At 42.1% G+C, this 14,440-nt stretch overlaps 1 protein-coding gene across 3 annotated transcripts in view; it reads left to right on the forward strand.

Moving 5' to 3' along the window:
- Positions 1 to 14,440, forward strand: part of LOC148842720 (zinc finger FYVE domain protein) — a 154,659-nt gene that overhangs the window by 57,383 nt on the left and 82,836 nt on the right. For all 3 annotated transcript variants that reach the window (XR_016103586.1, XM_088959033.1, XM_088959034.1), the window contains exons 13-14: positions 4,322 to 4,475; positions 4,575 to 4,942. Coding sequence is in view for 2 of the 3 variants with exons in the window: in XM_088959033.1 (XP_088815159.1) it covers positions 4,322 to 4,475; positions 4,575 to 4,942 (522 nt within the window). In the remaining variant the exon portion in view is untranslated. The remainder of the gene's footprint in view (positions 1 to 4,321; positions 4,476 to 4,574; positions 4,943 to 14,440) is intronic.

Consider the following 14,440-nt stretch of genomic DNA (forward strand, 5'->3'; position numbering starts at 1 on the left):
TCAATGTCATTGCCCGTGACCACAATATCATCAACATAAACAATCAAGAAGGTCACTAGAGAGTCATTTCTCTTCAAGAACAGTGTATTATCAGATTGTGTTTGAATGTAGGCAAAGGAGACGAGCAGCCCGAAATCTATCTAACCAAGCCCGAGGAGATTGTTTGAGACCATAAAGGGATTTGTGTAGTTTACACACCTTGCCTTTCATTTCTTTCCCATACACTCCTGGAGGTAGAGACATATAAACCTCTTCATGTAGATCTCCATTCAAGAAAGCATTTTTAACATCAAACTGGTGTAGGGGCCAGTCAAAGTTAGCGGCTAGAGAAAGCAAGACCCTAACTGAAGTCATCTTAGCTACAGGAGCAAAGGTCTCGATAGTCAATGCCATACATTTGGGTGTAACCCTTGGCAACCAACCTAGCCTTATACCTCTCAACCGAGCCATCAGAGTGATATTTAATGGTAAACACCCATTTACACCCCACTGGTTCCTTCCCTTCTGGCAAGTCCACAACATCCCAGGTATGGTTCTTATGTAATGCTTCAAGTTCAATCATCATAGCATCCCTCCATTCAGGTTGAGACAATGCTTTCGGTACAGACCTAGGTATCACATATGAAGAGACAGAAGCAAGAAAGGAAGTAGGAAGGAGAGAGAAGGCTGTAAGATAAATGTTTGGAGATACAATGGGCTGTACACTTCCGCTTGCCCTTGCGAAGAGCAATAGGAAGGTTAAGGTCAGGGACGGTCGAAGGTGGGTCGATAGGGGGCTGACTTGTTTCCTCAGGAACTGTGGGAGTGGCCAGATGCTCTTCTGAAGGAGTGGAAACAACCTGCATATGTTTGAATCTCCGCCTTTGGTAACACCTTTGGAGAGTAGGAGCAGAAGCAAGAGGAGGATCAGAGGTGGGTCCAGTGGAAGAGGTGGACACCCCATGACCAGACTCACAAGGGATGGGAAGAGGAACAACCGGAGACATAGCAAAGGGTTCATCAGATTTCTCCCTCCCAGGAGGAACACTAAAGAAAGGAGTCAACTCTGCAAAGGTGACATCTCGAGATACAAAGCGGGTGCCACGAACTGGATCAAAACAACAATAACCCTTTTGTGTAGAGACATATCTCAGAAACACGCACTTATGAGCTTTATGTTCAAATTTATGCCTTTGGTGACTATGAATATGCACATAACATGTATTCCCAAATACACGGAGAGGGAGAGAAAATAAATCCTCATCCAGGAAGAGAAGACTAAAGGGGGTTTTAAAACAAAGGACCCTGGAGGGCATACAGTTGATTAGGTAGGTAGCAGTATGAACAACATCTCCCCAAAACCTTACAGGAACATGGGATGTAAATAAAAGGGATCTGGCAACCTCAACCACATGTTTCTTTCTTTCCGCCACCCCGTTTTGTTGTGGAGTGTAGGAACAAGAGCTTTGATGAATAACCCCAAAAGTTTAAAGGTAGGTGGAGAGGGTTTTCTCAAAATACTCCTTAGCACTATCAGAGCGGAATATTTTGATACGGGTATTAAACTGGGTGAGGATGAGATCATGAAAATTTTTCACAATGATCGGTACTTCATCCTATGATTTCATGAGATAAACCCAAGTATAACGAGAATAGTCATCAATAAAAAGGATAAAATACCTGTAGCCCCCCATGGTTGGCATGTGATATGGCCCCCACACATCAGAGTGAACAATATGGAAAGGAGAAAGAGATCTTTTATTACTGATTGAATAGGAATGTCTACAATGCTTTGCTAGCTCACATGACTCACAATGAAGACTAGATAAAGACACTTTTAAACATATCTGGGAACATATGACTTAAAGCAGAAAAAGACAAATGACCAAACCGAAAATGACATAGCAAAATTTTGTTAATAGACTCTAACACAACTGACTCTAAAGCAACTCCATGAGGTGGTCCCAAGGCTTGATCTGGTGTGTCCAGTAGGTATATTCCGTTCGCCTCATGGCCACTCCTAATCGTCCTCTGAGACTGCAGTTCATGGACTTTGTTAAGCTACTAACAGATAAAAGGTTTGTGTTAAGCTTAGGAACATGGAGAACAGAAGATAAGAACAGGGTGTCATAGGTCTTTATATCTCCTTTACCAGAGATGGGGGCAAGTTACCCATCGTTCAGGGATATTTTCTCTTTCCTAGAGAGGAGATGGTATGAACAAAAAAGGTTAGATAGGCTGGTCATATGGTCTGATGCATCGGAATCTATAATCCAAGGGAGTTTATGATTACCTGAAACTGAAGCATGATTTGCTGAGGCATATGTACCTGAGTGAGCAAAAGCCGATGAAGATGATGTACTGTTGGAAGGGTGAGTCGAAGAAACCATAACTCCAGGTGATTTAGGAGCCTCCCATACTTCTCAAAATCCAGCTTCATTGCAACCATTGCTCAATAGTTGATTTTTCTTCACTTTCCTTACTTCCCCCCTCAGGCACTCTAGCAGCATTAGCAGTCTTGGATTTTCCCACCTGACTGCCCTTCTTAGGGTTATTATTGTTCTTAAACCTATCGGGAAGAAGTTCAGGATGAAGCTTCCAGCAGGTGTCCTTTGTATGTCGTGGTTTCTTGCAATATTCACACAACTACTCTCTTTTCTCGGTATGGCCCTTCGGTTTCATTCCCGCATGTGCAAAATGTTCTGTAGATGGACTCTGCAATATCATAGCATATGCCTGTGAAAGAGTAACGTCATCCCTGGCCAAAATGTTCTGTCTGATAATATCAAACTCAGGGTTGAGTCCAATGAGAAACTCAAACACCCTATTTCTCTCCACTAGCTTTCTATGCATTTCAACATCCTTTTTACTCTCCCATACCACTGTTTCCATAACATCAATTTCCTGCCATAGGGACTTTAGTATGGAGTAGTAGATTGCCACACTCTTCTCCCCATGTCTCAGGTTCTTCACATCACTTTTCAATTTGTATGCTCTGGCTACATTCGGTTTCTGTGAATAGGTCTCAGTTACACTGTCCCATATCTCCTTAGCCGAAGACATCTAGAGATAGTGCTGACTTATATGAGGTTGCATAGAGTTGACTAACCATCCTATAACAATATAGTTATCTTGCATCCATATTTCAAATTCAGGGTCTGCCTCTTCGGGTTTCACCTTGCTGCCTGTGTGATACCCAAGTTTTCCTCTACTACAAACATAGATTTTTATAGACTGTGCCCAAGCAAGATAGTTCGTCCCATCTAGCTTAATTGTGGTAACACCAGTCAAAACGGAATCTACTAGAGTAGGTCCAGAAGTTGGCACCTGGTTGAACTCACTTCCATATGTCTCCATTAATCAAATGGAAATCAAAGAACAGAAAATTTTGACTATGTGAACTTACTTGAAGTCAAACCAGAACTTGGGTGCTTGAAAAGCTAGGGTTTTGCTCTGTTCAGCAGATGGGCGGGTGAGAGAAGACACTGCCGCACCTACCAGAGTAACCCAAGCTCTTCCAAACCTGAAACGCCCTCCTTTAGCAGTCACAAGACTCCTTCCAAGCACAGAGCGCCACACCCAAGCTTCACCTTTCCTGGTAACTCGAAATTCTCTAGTCGGCTAGGGTTTTGGGCAGCAGCAAGACAGCATCACTTCTTGGCAAAATCTGGCCAGAACTAAACTCTCCAAACCCTTCTACCAACTAGGCAAGTTATTCTCTATACTATAGAGAACCTATCTCTCCATACACTCTTGATTTTAGAGTGTACAGGAACAAAAGAAAAAAGAAGAAAGAGGAACTGAACCCGCTCTGATACCAAGATGTGAATCAGTTCTCTAATATCAGGTTTAAAATCAGTGATTAGCAGTACAAATCAGATCTGAATGATAGTGCAAGAGCTGTGTATGTCGAAGAGAAGAGGTAAGAGAAGAAGTCAAATTAGTCTTCCTTAAGTATACCCTTAAGTGGGCGGCCAGCTTGGCAATTACATAAAGAAAATAAAATAAGAACAAATAACAGGCCCATTAAGTGAGGCCCATCAACATAAAATAAAAGATAAAATAAAGGATATCACATAAGAGGCTGTTAGGGCCCATTTGGCCCAGTCTCTTTACACACCAAAAAATTAAGAAATTGCTGCTGGTTTAAGAATATGTAGATTTTATTCAAAGAATATGTATAAATTTGATTTCTTCTAACATGATTTCTTTCCTTACTTCCATGTTTATCACATAGTCTTTAGATTTTGTTATTTCTTCTTCTTCTTCTCTCTTCTGTGGTAGAGTAACACCATTATTTTTGATGCTCTCTCTCTTTTTTTTTTTTTTTTAATCTTCTCAGGAAAGATCACCAACCCTTCAGGCAATACTTTCGGGAGAAGCAAGCATTACTTCATCCAAGGAATCTAGCCGACAAGGGCAAAGGCAACGCACACTGGCTATACTTCACCAGATGATTGAAGATGCTCATAGGGGGAAGCGACAATTTTTGAGTGGTATCTATTTCTGGAAGTGTTGAGATGCGTATGTTCTTTTTTGTTGTGAAACATTTGTTACTGAGCCCTTTATGATTTATTTGTCATTTGGAATTTCAGGGAAGCTTCATAATCTTGCTAGAGCTATTGCTGATGAAGAAACAAATACAAATCTTATTAGAGGGGAAGGACCTTATTCTGATAAGAAAATGGTCTCAAACTTTGATAGGGATGGAGTGCTTGGGCTTGGGCTGGGAGCCACCAAACAAGCACCCTTTAGGTCAGCAACTGGAGACAACAACCTGCAAGCTGGTGGTTATGATATGAAAGATACTGGAAAGAGATTATATGGCCCCCTGAGTTCCAAACCTACTACATATCTTTCAGCATTTATTCTGTACATAGCAACAATTGGCGACATAGTTGATGGGATTGATACAACTCATGATTTCAACTTTTTCTCACTTGTATATGAATGGCCTAAAGATGTAAGAATTCTGTTTCCATGTTATTCCTTGGGTCTTTTTAATTTGTTATTCAAAGCTTGCTTTTTTTAGTATTGAAATTTTGTGGTCCTAAACACTCTTGTAAAAGGAAACCTGATAAATTTTGTTGGATTAAATTTTGCTTTTCTGGGTTGGACAACTTGATTAGTTTATTTAGTTTTTGAACTAGCTACATTTGATAGTGTTTGGTCTTAATCTCTTAGGACATATGTACAACTATTTTTTATTTTTTTATCAGCAAAGAAGGATTAGTTTTATTAATTTGAGAGAAGATGAAAACAAAGTACAACCAGCAGAAAAAGCAGTCAGAGCTACATAATGATTTACAGTACTGCCCAGAAAAGATGTTGTCTTTAAACTCGATGTTTTGCTAGAGAGTCAGCCATCCCATTCGCAGTCCTGATCCAAGTGAAAGTGGCATTTAGTTCCCTTGCTAAACTTTCAATCTCTTGCAGGGAATGTCTATAAGTCCAAGGAGCATTACCTCTGAAGTTAGACCAAGAAACCACGAGTTTTGAGTCTCCTTCAACCTCCAAGTTTTTAAAATCTGCTTGTTTGGCTAGTTTTAACCCCTGAAGAAGTGCTAGTAGCTCAGCCTTTATTGAGTCTCCAACCCCTATAGGGGCCCTGAATACATGGCCAGCACTTTGTTTGTTGAATCTGTGAACACACCCTCTATGCTTGTCAATCTCGGGTTCCCTATGGCGCTGCCCCCAAAATTCAGCTTTAATTTATTTGGAGCTGGGGGCTTCCATTCCATCCCCATCTTTTCTTTCTTCTTAGATGAAAAAGCCACTTCTTTCCAAGCCTGCAATATATCAGCCACTGATAATCTTTGGAACATCTCAAGTGTTTTTACCCAATGTGCAACTTTTGTCTTTATAATTTCCACCAAATCTTATTTTGATCTGCATTTTCCATTGAAGATTGTTGCATTCCTTTCCTCCCAAATCGTTCATATCACAACCATTGGTTTAAAACGTGCGCCTCAAGCGTGCCTAGGCGCACAGGCGAGGCGCATTTCAGGGTATGCGCCTCGCCTAGGTCGTGCAGCCCTTTCAAAAGGCGCACACCTGGTGCGCCTAGGCGTGTGTCTAATGTGCCTTACGCTTAAGCCCAGGCATGCGCCTTTTGAAAATTTGACACTTTTTTGCTTTTTTTGAACATAGCGGCTGGGACCGGGGGCTCCACCCCCAGACCCTGTGCCACGCCCCTCGAGGCAAGCCCAAACAAGTCCATGTTAGGTCTTAAATTCTTAGTTTTCACACAAGAAATAATGATTTTATAGTTTTAATTGCTTTTTAAGAAGACATTTTATTAGGATGAATGAATGAACAACATTACCAAATTGGGGGTTCTCGGAACTTTGGTTATCCTTCCACCAGTGGGATAAATAGTTCCTCTTCCACATAGCCAATTTCTTTTGTGAATCTCTCTACCATTGGTTTCCAAAAGACCTCTGACTAGGGTTCCCCTCCAAGGGTAATCCTAAGTACTCTAAAGGCCAATGCTTGATCTCTCACCCTAAAGTCTCTGCTATCACTTTCAAATTTTCATCTTCCAAAATTATTCCTGCTACAGAACTCTTTCCCCAGTTAATCTTCAAAGTGGAGACTGATTCAAAGGAATTGATGATTTCTTACAGATTTGATATGGAAACTTGGTTGCCTCCCTCACAAAATTCATCTGCGAACTGCAAATATGTTATTGCAACCTCCATTCTTCCTACCCTCCAACCTCTAAGCAGATTATTCTGATTGGCCTTCAAGATCATCCTACTTAGGACATCTGCAATTAATGTGAATAGGAAGGGAGATATGGGATCCCCTTGTCTCAACCCCCTTTTTTCTGGAAAGTAATCTCTAGCCACACCATTAATCAGAATCGAATATTGTATACAACTTAAGAATCCCTTCATCTACATCCTCCACCTTCCCCTAACCCAATTTTCTCCATGATTTCCAGAAGGAAAGACCAATCCGCAAAGTCATAGGCCTTCTCTATGTCAAGCTTGCACACCAAACCCTTCCCTTTCCTCTTTTCTCCAACACATTTTTTTTTAATCAGTTTTCTGCAACACATTCATTAGCCAAAAGGATCCAGTCTACAATTTGTCTCCCTTCAGCAAAGGCTCCTTGATGTTGTAACATTACCAAGAGCAGTACCTTCTTTAGTCTCCATGCTAGAACTTTTTCTATGATTTTATAGTGATTTCCCACTAACCTTTGAAGGGATGAGAGATCCATCATATGGATGGTGGAACCTTGCAGGAAGGTTGGGCGTAATTTCAAAAATTTCTCTCTCCCATGTGGGAATCACATTCCCTATTTTAGAAAACTGCATTTTCAAGGATCAATTTTGAACCCAAATCGAACCATATTTGAAACCAAAAGGTAGGAGAGGGATATAACTGATACGGAGTAGTAGTAACCCCCAACGAAGGTATTCACGCCCAAGGAGAATACCAAAGACTGCTCCCACTGAAGATGATACAACGTAGGGTGGAGCAGAATCAGCAGGATGGTTCTTCAGCAAGAACTCGATGGAGGGCAGGTGAGCACGACTTCTGGTTATCTTTTCTCCCAAAAGATAATATCAAGAACTCTTCTTGATCGCTCCTACAGGTGGAGATCGAACTAGCAGAGGTGGCAAGAGCAGGAAAGGGTTGAAATTTGAAGCAGTCGAATTGCAAGATTTCTTTCTTGTGATCTGCGAACCAGAAGATCTCTCTTGTTTTCTGTGTGTTTTTGGTTCGCCCCTTGCTGCTCTATTTATACCCTTTAAAGAGAGGTTCTCCTAATCCCATTAGGAGTTTCTTAATCCAAATCTTGTATTTGAATCTGAACTCTCTTTAAGAGATAAGGATAACCCTTATCTTATCTGTAGATAAGGATCAACCCTCCTAATCTAATTAGGAGTTTCCTGATCCAAATCTTTATTTGGATCTGGACTCTCTGAGTGGATAGGGATAATCCCTTATCCTATCTGCTGATCTGAATCCTAAAATCGCCCTTTTTTAATTAATCCCATTAAGCTAGTTTGATTTGGGCTTTAGGCCCATTAAGTTCATCTGCTCACTTACTCTCCTATCTGTTGCCCAGTTGGATATCCTTGTGTAGCGTGGGACCCAAACATTGATCTACACATCAAGCACATGGGTTCAACCCAACCTCTATTACAAGGCCTGGCCGAATTCACTATAGGAAGTAGTGAACCCTGAGTCCATCGCCATGGGCTCTTAATGGGCCCAACATTTACACTAAATGGTCCCTGGGTCAAGCCACCTTATAAAAACCCAAGGACTGGGGGCAGATGCAAGATTAGCCCATCAGGTATTACCCTCGATGGTTTTACACTTAACCTCTCAGCCCATAGTGATCAAACACTGCCCGACGAGAGGACCTATCCCTCGACTGCAAGGTACAATGCTGCACTCTCTACTCACATGGATCCTGGGAATTAAAACCTTTTGCAAACATTTTGAAACCATAATATATATATGTATGTATGTATATCTCTATATAAATATATTTTGCAAAACAAATTTCAACCGTTGAAATCGACTACCGGCAGTTTTGGTTTCCATTAGAGAGAGTGCATCCCCGATCATTCACTTTGTCCGACAAAGGGGCTGATCCTCTCACTATGATCACCCACTCAGATGAATTCTCGGACTGCCCCAACATACCCAAGTTGACCCCCTCTAAGAATCTCACTGATTGGCACACAAAGACAACCCAATCCGACACCTAGTGCAGTATCATAATCGAGTCTAGGGGTCAGGTGTAACATTCTAGTTTTGCCCATCTATCTCCAAAGTCCAGGGCAATAGTGGAATTCTGGTCCGGTTCAGGGTTTCAAGAAAACCCACGCTGCATGTACCTCAGGTCTCACCCTGGTAGCTAAGACAAGCCACCCCAACCAACTTGGCGGCACATCAGTGTTGGCCTTGGCAAGATAAATCTCCCTAGATCTATCCAACGACTGTGAAGATTCTAAACTAACACGAGTCTCATAAGTGTCCAGTTTAAGGGTATTACACAGGAACAGACCATAATAACATGAATCAAATACGTACTTTATTCATTTAAATTAAATGTCATAATGTACATCATTCTGATTGGAGCTAAGGGCATACATTGTCTAACAACTCCCACTTGCACTTAGGTCCAATTTGAAGTCGGAGTCTCATTCTTTCCACATGTTTCTCAAACACTTTTTGTGTCAGTGGCTTAGTTAATGGGTCTGCTACATCTCCCGCAGTACGTGGTACTTTTTCTTGATGTGCTTCGACTTTGAGTGGGCTCGTGACTCCTTAGCCTGAGCAATGTCTCCAGTGTTGTCACACAACAATGGGATGGGTGATGTGCTGGACGGAACTACTCCCAATTTGTGAATGAACTTATTCATCCATACGGCTTCTTTGGCAGCTTCACTTGCGGCAATGTACTCGGTTTCAGTTGTGGAATCCGCCGTGGACCCCTGTTTGCTACTTTTCTAGCAAACAACACACGATCCTGTCGTGAAAATATAGCCAGATGTAGACTTTCTATCATCTGGATTTGATTGGAAGTTGGCATCAGTATACCCCTGGATGGCATACATGATGCTCCCTACGGCTGAGGCATAGGAAACGTCCTTCATGCCCTCAATCTCTTCGAGAGTCTTGGGAGACATGCCCTTGGAGAGAGTGACTCCATGCCTGAAAGGAACATTTTCTTTCTTGGAGTTCTTCATGCTTTATCTCTTGACTATTTTGTCTATGTAAGCAAATTGGAATAATCCTATTATCCTCTTCGATCTATCTTTATAGAGCCGAAGACCCAGTATGTAGGAGGCTTCTCTAAGATCTTTCATGGAGAATTGCTGTGAAAGCCATACTTTCACCGTAGTAAATAGTAGATGTTCAAGACTGCTATCAATCTTGAACCCTAGTAGATTTCAGGTTCGAAAAAAGGAGAAAAAGTATAGAGGAGAGAGGAGAAAGAGTAGAGAGAGAGCAGTAGAACACAAGAATTGAAAGGAAGGACATAATCTGAATGTTCTGCCGCCACCACTTCTATTTAGTATTTATAGGTTATGCTAGTTTCATGAAAGGACAAATCTGCCCTTGGTATTTACATAACACATAAAACAATATAAAATTGAAATATAAATAACTGGAATAACAGATTGATCATCAGCTAACCCTAGGATGACTGAGGCACATTCTACTCTACGGACAGAGTGGGACCACAGCTGTGGGGCTCACATCAGTGTTCTCTACACTCCCCCTCAAGTTGGGAATAAATGTTTATCATTCCCAACTTGGATAGATCCGCCTCTAGCTTCTTTCTTGATACGACTTTAGTGAGGATATCTGCTAGTTGCATACTGGATGTGATGTAAGGGAGGCATACTTCTTGAGATGAGACCCTCTCTTGTACAAAATGTTGGTCAACTTCAATGTGTTTGGTTCTGTCATGTTGCACTGGATTATGTGCTATATTAATAGTTGCTTGATTATCACAGTACAACATCAGGGGCTTCTCATACTCAATACCCAATTCCTCAAGTAGAGATCTCAGCCATAGGATTTCAGCCACTTCATTAGCCATGGACCTGTATTCTGCTTCAGCACTAGATCGGGAAACAACACTTTGTTTCTTATTTCTCCAAGAGACAAGATTACCTCCCACAAGGGCACAATATCCTGAGGTAGACATTCTGTCATCAACACTCCCAGCCCAATTGGCATTTGTATAGACCTCCACCTTCATGTGGTTATTGTTCTTGAACAGTATACCCCTCCACAAGAAGATGTGTGGTTCTAGGAGAACGTATGTACTAGCTGACATCACTAACAGCATAAGTAATATCTGGTCGAGTGAAGCAGAGATATAGGAGCTTTCCTACCAATCGCTGGAACATAATCTTGTCTTCAAGAGGCTCCCCACTCTCTGCACTAATCATGTGGTTTTGTTCAATGGGTGTATCCGCAGGCTTGACACCTAACTTTCTTGTTTCTGTCGGCAGATCTAGGACATATTTCCTCTGAGAGATAAAGATCCCCTGTTTGGATCTAGCAACCTCAGTACCCAAAAAATACCGAAGTACGCCAAGGTCTTTCACCTCAAATTCTTGATGAAGGAGCTGTTTAAGGGACTCAACCTCATGGCTATCATTCCCTGTCACCACAATATCATCAACATATACTGCAAGTAGTGTCAAGGAGGACTCTACCTTCTTGATGAATAGAGTATGATCTGACTGGGCCTGTACGTAGCCGAAATTCACAAGGGCTAGTCTGAATCTATCGAACCAAGCCCTAGGTGATTGCTTCAAACCATACAAAGCCTTGTTGAGCCGGCATACCTTCTGACCTGTTTCTGCATCATAGAATCCAGGAGGCAAACGCATGTAAACCTCTTCCTGCAGGTCTCCATTCAGAAAAGCATTTTTCACGTCCATTTGGTATAAAGGCCAAGTGTGACTTGTTGCAAGGGATAATAGGACTCGAATGTTGGTCATCTTGGCTACTCTTTTGCAACTAACTGAGCTTTATACCTCTCAATGGATCCATCTGCATTGTGCTTCACAGTAAATACCCATCTGTAGCCAACTGGTTTCTTTCCTTTGGGCAGATCAACTAGCTCCCAGGTGTTATTTTTCAACAGGGCATCCATCTCAACCTGCATTGCATCTTTCCATTCCGGGACGGATAGGGCTTCTTGCACTGTTCTTGGAATAGGGACATTGGCAACGGAACTAAGGTAGGACCTGTAGGTAGGAGATAGGCAATCATAGGATAAAAACTGGGAAATACAGTGTGCTATAGATGTGGTACAATGTTGTTTCCCTTTATGGACGGCAATCGGAAGGTCAAGGTCATCTGTAGGAGGTGAAATGGTGATGATAGAGGAAGTCTCTGTGGGCCCTGGGACTGTAATACCTGGACTTGGAGCTGGCCTAGACTGTTGATGACCGGGATCAACCTGCTTGCATCGCCTGTGATAGACCCTCAACTCCTGATCCCTTTGACCTCCCTCACCATTGCAGCTCTCATCACCCAATGGAATAGGTAAAGGAACTGCCCCACTCTCATTGCTCTCCCCCTGAAGAAAAGGACTCAAACCCCCACTCTCACTGCTCTCCCCCTAAAGAAAATGACTCAAACCCCCACTCTCATTGCTCTCCCCCTGAGGAGAAACCCGAGGATAATAGGGTGTCTCCTCAAAGAAAGTGGCATCCATGGAGACAAACTTCCTCCCTGAGACAGGATCATAGCAGCAATAACCCTTTTGAGTTTGTGCATAACCAAGGAAGATGCATTTGGAGGCCTTGGGTTCGAACTTGGAGTGATGGGGTCCGAGAAGCTTAACAAAGCAGCTACAACCCAATGTTTTAAGGGGAATAGAAAACAACTCCTCACTTGGGTAAAGAAGGGAAAAAGGAGATCTCATATCAAGAACCCGGGAAGGAACTCGATTAATAAGATATACCGTTGTGAGGATAGCATCACCCCAGAAGTGAATAGGGACTTTGGAGGTAAACATGAACAATGCCCTTCTTGTTTCTCAACTTAGCCGAAACCAAGTGAGGATGCAGTTTCCAACATGTTTCTTTTGTATGTTTGGGTTTCTTACAATGTTTGTTCACATACCACATCCTTTTTGTCTTCCTTCCTCCTGTCCTTTTCTGAATCACCCCCTGATTTGGGTTTGACAGCTACAAAGGCTGGTGTAAGAGGCTAAGGTTGCATCATAACTTTCCTTCTGGTCTCTTCACTATGTACTAAGGAGTATGCCTGGGAGAGAGTCACACTGTCTCTAGTCAAAATCTGTTGCCGCACAATATCATACTCTGAATTTAGGCCCGCCAGAAACTCAAACACCCGGTTTGTCTCGACCTACTTTCTATATATTTGTGCATCTTTGGGACTCTCCTACTCAAGAGTCTCTAAGTGATCAATCTCACGCTATAGAGACTGCAAGGTAGAGAAGTATACTGAAATTGGTTTCTCTCATTGTTTAAGGTTTTTCACTTCACATTTCAATTCATATGCTCTGGCAACATTAAGGGGTTGGGAATAAGTTTCTTTCATAACATACCATATCTCCTTAGCTGTCTTTGCCCACAACTAATTTCGGCTAATATGAGGCTGCATAGAATTACGCAGCCATGTCATAACCAAGTAGTTTTCTTGGATCCACTTGGTATACGTAGGGTCTCCCTTGGGGGGTTCTTTCACATCTCCCAAGAGGTACCCTAATTTACCTCTTCCCCCAATAGCCATCACGGCTGATTGGGCCCATTCCAAATAGTTTGATCCATCAAACTTTACGGTTGTAATCTGACCACCTGTCTCAGAAACACTACCATAACTGATGTTCCCAAAGCTGCCTTCTGCCTGATTTTTAAACTCCATCTCAGTCAAGTCTCAAAAAACAGCACTTGGACTACCAATCACAATGAAAATAGTGAAGGACCAATCTGTATTCACAGTGTATGTGCACAAAACAGGTCTGAAACCAACTAGCAAACACAGCAGCAGCAGTCTGTACAGTTCTCACCCCTTAAGAGAGTTCGAAAACCCCAAAAGGATCTGAAAAATCAGCTTTGAAGTAGGTCTGATATGCTTGGCAGAATTAGGGTTTTAATCAGTCCTTAAAGAGAACATTTCAGTTGCACATTCCAATCAGTACCGTACAGATAGACTTGCAATAGGGTTAATATGAAACCCTAAAAGGTGATCAATGCTAACAAAACTTGAGGACAGCTCCAGGTAGATCGCAAGGTTCAGTCTAACAGTAGGGCTTGCCGCAAGCTTATTTGGGTTTGCCGCAAGATCACTTTCAAACCCTAGAGTAGGAGAAAAGAACCCTAAGGCAGTTCGGCCCAACAGTAGGGTTTGCTGTAAAACCCTAGAGAATAGAAGGGAGAAAACCCTAGAATGGTTTGGCCGCCCTTTCCAGATAGGTCCAACCTATCTTCTTTGATAGAACTTCTCTTAGAAAATAAATAACTTACAAGAAAAAACTGTTCGCTACCTTCCAATGTTACCCGAACCCTAGTCTTCTATGATTCTTCCTGATCACCAGCACTCTACAACCGTGACAAGTTTTCAACAGTTGCTAAACCTTTTGGCGATCTCCAAGAATCAGTCCACGAACTCCACTTTCTCAGCTTCCAGTCCTAGGGGATTCTCATGTGGTCGGCTGGACTAGACTCACATGAGAAACCCTAACCTTGCTCTGATACCACGTAGATGTTCAAGACTGCTATCAGTCTTGAACCCTAGTAGATTTCAGGTTTGAAAAAAGGAGAAAAAGTATAGAGGAGAGAGGAGAAAGAGTAGAGAGAGAGCAGTAGAACACAAGAATTGAAAGGAAGGACAAAATTTGAATGTTCTGCTGCCGCCATTTCTATTTGGTATTTATAGGTTATGCTAGTTACATGAAAGGACAAATCTGCCCTTGGTATTTACATAATACATAAAAC

The sequence above is a fragment of the Nelumbo lutea genome, chromosome 8, assembly GCF_056320005.1.
Source record: "Nelumbo lutea isolate HS-2025 chromosome 8, American lotus-T2T, whole genome shotgun sequence".
NCBI lineage: Eukaryota > Viridiplantae > Streptophyta > Magnoliopsida > Proteales > Nelumbonaceae > Nelumbo > Nelumbo lutea.